The sequence below is a fragment of the Nematolebias whitei genome, chromosome 15 (genome assembly GCF_014905685.2).
Source record: "Nematolebias whitei isolate Nwh7 chromosome 15, NemWhi1, whole genome shotgun sequence".
NCBI lineage: Eukaryota > Metazoa > Chordata > Actinopteri > Cyprinodontiformes > Rivulidae > Nematolebias > Nematolebias whitei.
In genome coordinates this window covers 21482245-21485533 of record NC_056512.1, presented here as the reverse complement: position 1 = coordinate 21485533, position 3289 = coordinate 21482245, and the positions used below count along the sequence as shown (strand labels likewise).

At 43.4% G+C, this 3289-nt stretch overlaps 1 protein-coding gene across 1 annotated transcript in view; it reads right to left on the bottom strand.

The window, feature by feature from the left end:
* The window catches only part of top3a (DNA topoisomerase III alpha), a 37384-nt gene that overhangs the window by 6022 nt on the left and 28073 nt on the right, over positions 1-3289 (bottom strand). Inside the window, exon 18 of the mRNA XM_037689468.1 lies at positions 1664-2361. Within this exon, the coding sequence (XP_037545396.1) occupies positions 1664-2361 (698 nt within the window). The remainder of the gene's footprint in view (positions 1-1663; positions 2362-3289) is intronic.

Below are 3289 nucleotides of genomic sequence, written 5' to 3'. Positions count from 1 at the left end.
CCCCCCCCCCCGCCCCCCCCGCCTCCCCCCAAAAATCTTCTTCTGTGGAGGCTTATCAGAACTGTGCCGGCTGACCATCATCTTATCAGGACAATGGACTATCTGTTAGTGCTTTATGGACCGCCTCGTCATCAAATGCATATGTAACGTGTTATAAATGTGCTGCTGGCAGTTTTTTTTACGTCTTAAATCATGTCCTGTTAGGACAAAATATGAAGCGATCTTTTGTTGTATTGCCACTATCCTCTCCTCATGGCTTTGTCCCTTTTTAATCTAAAAAATGTATTCTGAAAAGGATAAGAAGGCAGCGCTATATAGCAGAAGCTACGTGCACCCCACCCATCTTTCGGATGACTGTACGGACATATTCTCATTGTATCTTGGTGCAATGATAATAAAGCTTATTCTGATTCTGATACACACACTGTGGTCAAGAAAGCCAGACAAAGACTCAGGGTGGTGTGGGAAACGCACCAGTCAGAGCTGGAAAGCTCTACAGAGAGTGGTGCAAACAACAGAGGACATCACTGGTAGCAGTCTCCACACCATCCAGGACATCTACCACAGCCGATGTCTGTGTAAAGCACACAGCATCATTAAGGACCACACCCACCCAGCACAAAGACTCTTCCGTTTACTACCCTCAGGCAGAAGATACAGGAGTCTGTCATCATGTACAAAAAGACTAAAGGACAGTTATTACACACAAGCTGTCAGATTACTGAACTCTGAATAAATAACACTAAACAACTGGAAATAACATTGCAGCAAGCCACATCTGTGACACCTAATATGACTAATATTAGCTTGTGACAGTTAATATGTTGCTGTTTGCTGCTGCACCATGTGGCTGTATCATGTATGTATCTACCTTACCAGTATAATTCATTTCAATGTTCCTCACTACCTGTGCAATAACCTGTCACACAACCTGTGTATTTATTAGTTATTTGCAATATATATTGTGCATTTTAGAGTATATTATTACCTTGAAATACTTAAATGTGTCCTGCTTGCACCGTTAAAATTCAATCATATTGTTGTTTATTATTTTCTCGTTAGGACCTTGTAAATGTTATAATTACTTTTTTCACTTTTTGGTACTTTATTTAGTACCCTTATTGCATGCTCCAGTATTTCTTGTTTGTTTGTTCTTTGTTTTTTTAGCGAGTCAAATAGGTTCTTCTCTTCCTAAGCATTTCATTGTACTGTTAACCTTATGACAAATAAACACAACTTGACTAACTCCACTTTTATAATGTACTGTATGTGATTATTATTTTATCATTATAGGAAATGAAATGACTGTAAATTAATTTGAATCTGGACCTAAATAGGAATCAAGATTTAGAATGACAATGGTTAGCACTAAAAGGTTGCAGGTTCACCTCCTGGCCTTCTAATGTGGAGTTTAAAGGTTCTTCCGTGCATTTGTTGGTTATCTCCAGGTACTCTGGTTTCCTAGGTGAGTTGACAACTAAAAATTGTCCCTCCGTGTGGGTGAGTGTGAATGGTTGTCTCATTTGTCTCAGTGTGTTCTTGTGATGGACCTGCAACCTGTCTAGGGTGTCTCTCACACAATAACAGCTGGAGATAGGCACCAGCTCCCCAGTACCCAAAGGAAAAAGTGGTTAAAGAAACTGGATGGATGTGTGAGCCTTGCCTGGTGTAGATACGTTCTCATCGGTCCACTGAAAGAAGCCACACTGCTGATCCCGTGGTTTCCCGCAGGTGTCGAACGTGCGGCCCTTGTTTGGCCCGTCCTTCTGCACAGTGCGTGTCACTGCAGTCTCGTTGCAGTTGCACATTGCGTGTCCCGCTGCACTCGCTTCTTGCTCTCTGCCACCTCTGGACATGTTTCCAAACCCCTGAGATGGCCTCATAGGCTGAGGGGTCCTCTGTGCTGGCCGTAAGGGCTCTCGCCTCTCCGGCACCCCCTGTTGACTCGGCTGATCTGCCCACAGGAAGAAGTTGCAACTCCCAGAGTTGCACTTGTAGAACTGGCGACCCTGATTGGGTCCATCTTTCCGCACAGTCAGAAGGAGTGCGTCCTGACCACAGTTGCACACGATCGCGTCACTGCTGTTGTCGACACACACTCCTCCACCACCTGGAGGAGGTCTTGGTTGCAAGGTCCAGGAAGGGACAGGAGGAAGAGAGGGCCGAGGATGGGAACTTGGGGCTCTGGGTGGCTCTGCTCTAGGAGGCCTCAGAGCTGGAAGGTCATCTCCTCCTCCTCGTGTTCTGAGGTATTTCAGGTCCAGCACCTCTCTGAGTGTCTCATCACAACCACCAATACATCCGACAAATTCCAGAGGCATCATGGGAGGAAGGCCACCTCTGCGGAACTTGAACTTCAACCTGAAACGAGGAGACACACAGATCTGAGTTAAGAGATGGAAGAAGATAAAAGATGTGGGGCTGTGCAAGAAATTAAACAATGATCCAATCTATCTGTATTTGTAAAGCACAGTGGACCAAAGTGCTGCACAGAGTTTACATAAAACACATCTCACACATTAAACGATTACAACACAAGTAAATTAAAACCATGTAATAAAAACCAGTGAAATACATACAATCAAGACAAACAACAAAACATAAAAACAAATAAAACTATAAACTCTATGAATACAAAAATTAGACAAAAATGAAATATAATCAACTCTTTACAAAGTGATAAAAGCCAAGTACAGCAGGTGAGTTTTAAAAGCAGATAATAAAACCTTTCTAAGATGGAGGGGTAGATCCTTCTACAACTTAAGAGCTGCTGCAGCAAAAGCTTGATCCCCCTGAGCCTGAGTCCAGTTGTAGGGACACTCAGGAGCAGCTGATCAGCTGATCTGAGTGAGGGGTTGAGTTTGTAGGGATGTAGCAGTTCAGAGAGGTCGGGCGGGGTAAGGTAATTCAAAGATTTTAAAAACAAAGTACAGTAGTCCCTCGCTACTTCACTGTTCATTTATCGCGGACTCGCTCTATCACGGTTTTTCAAAATAAGATTGGACATGACACACAATTTGCTGATTGATGGATGAGTCACACAATCGGCATCTAATATTTATTTAAAATAAATTATTTTAAATTATTTAGCACCAGCTGCACCTGTGTGCAGCCAGAGCTGCAGGATAAACTTCCCGCTGCAGCTGATCAGCTGATCTCGTGGAGAACAGAGAAGTGAACGTGGCCAAGAGTGCTTGTAGGTGACAAAGAGCAGAGGAGTCAGAGAGCTGAAATCATGACATTCTGTGCTCTTTTAGAGCGTTTAGAGTTTAGAAACATTGTGTAGAAT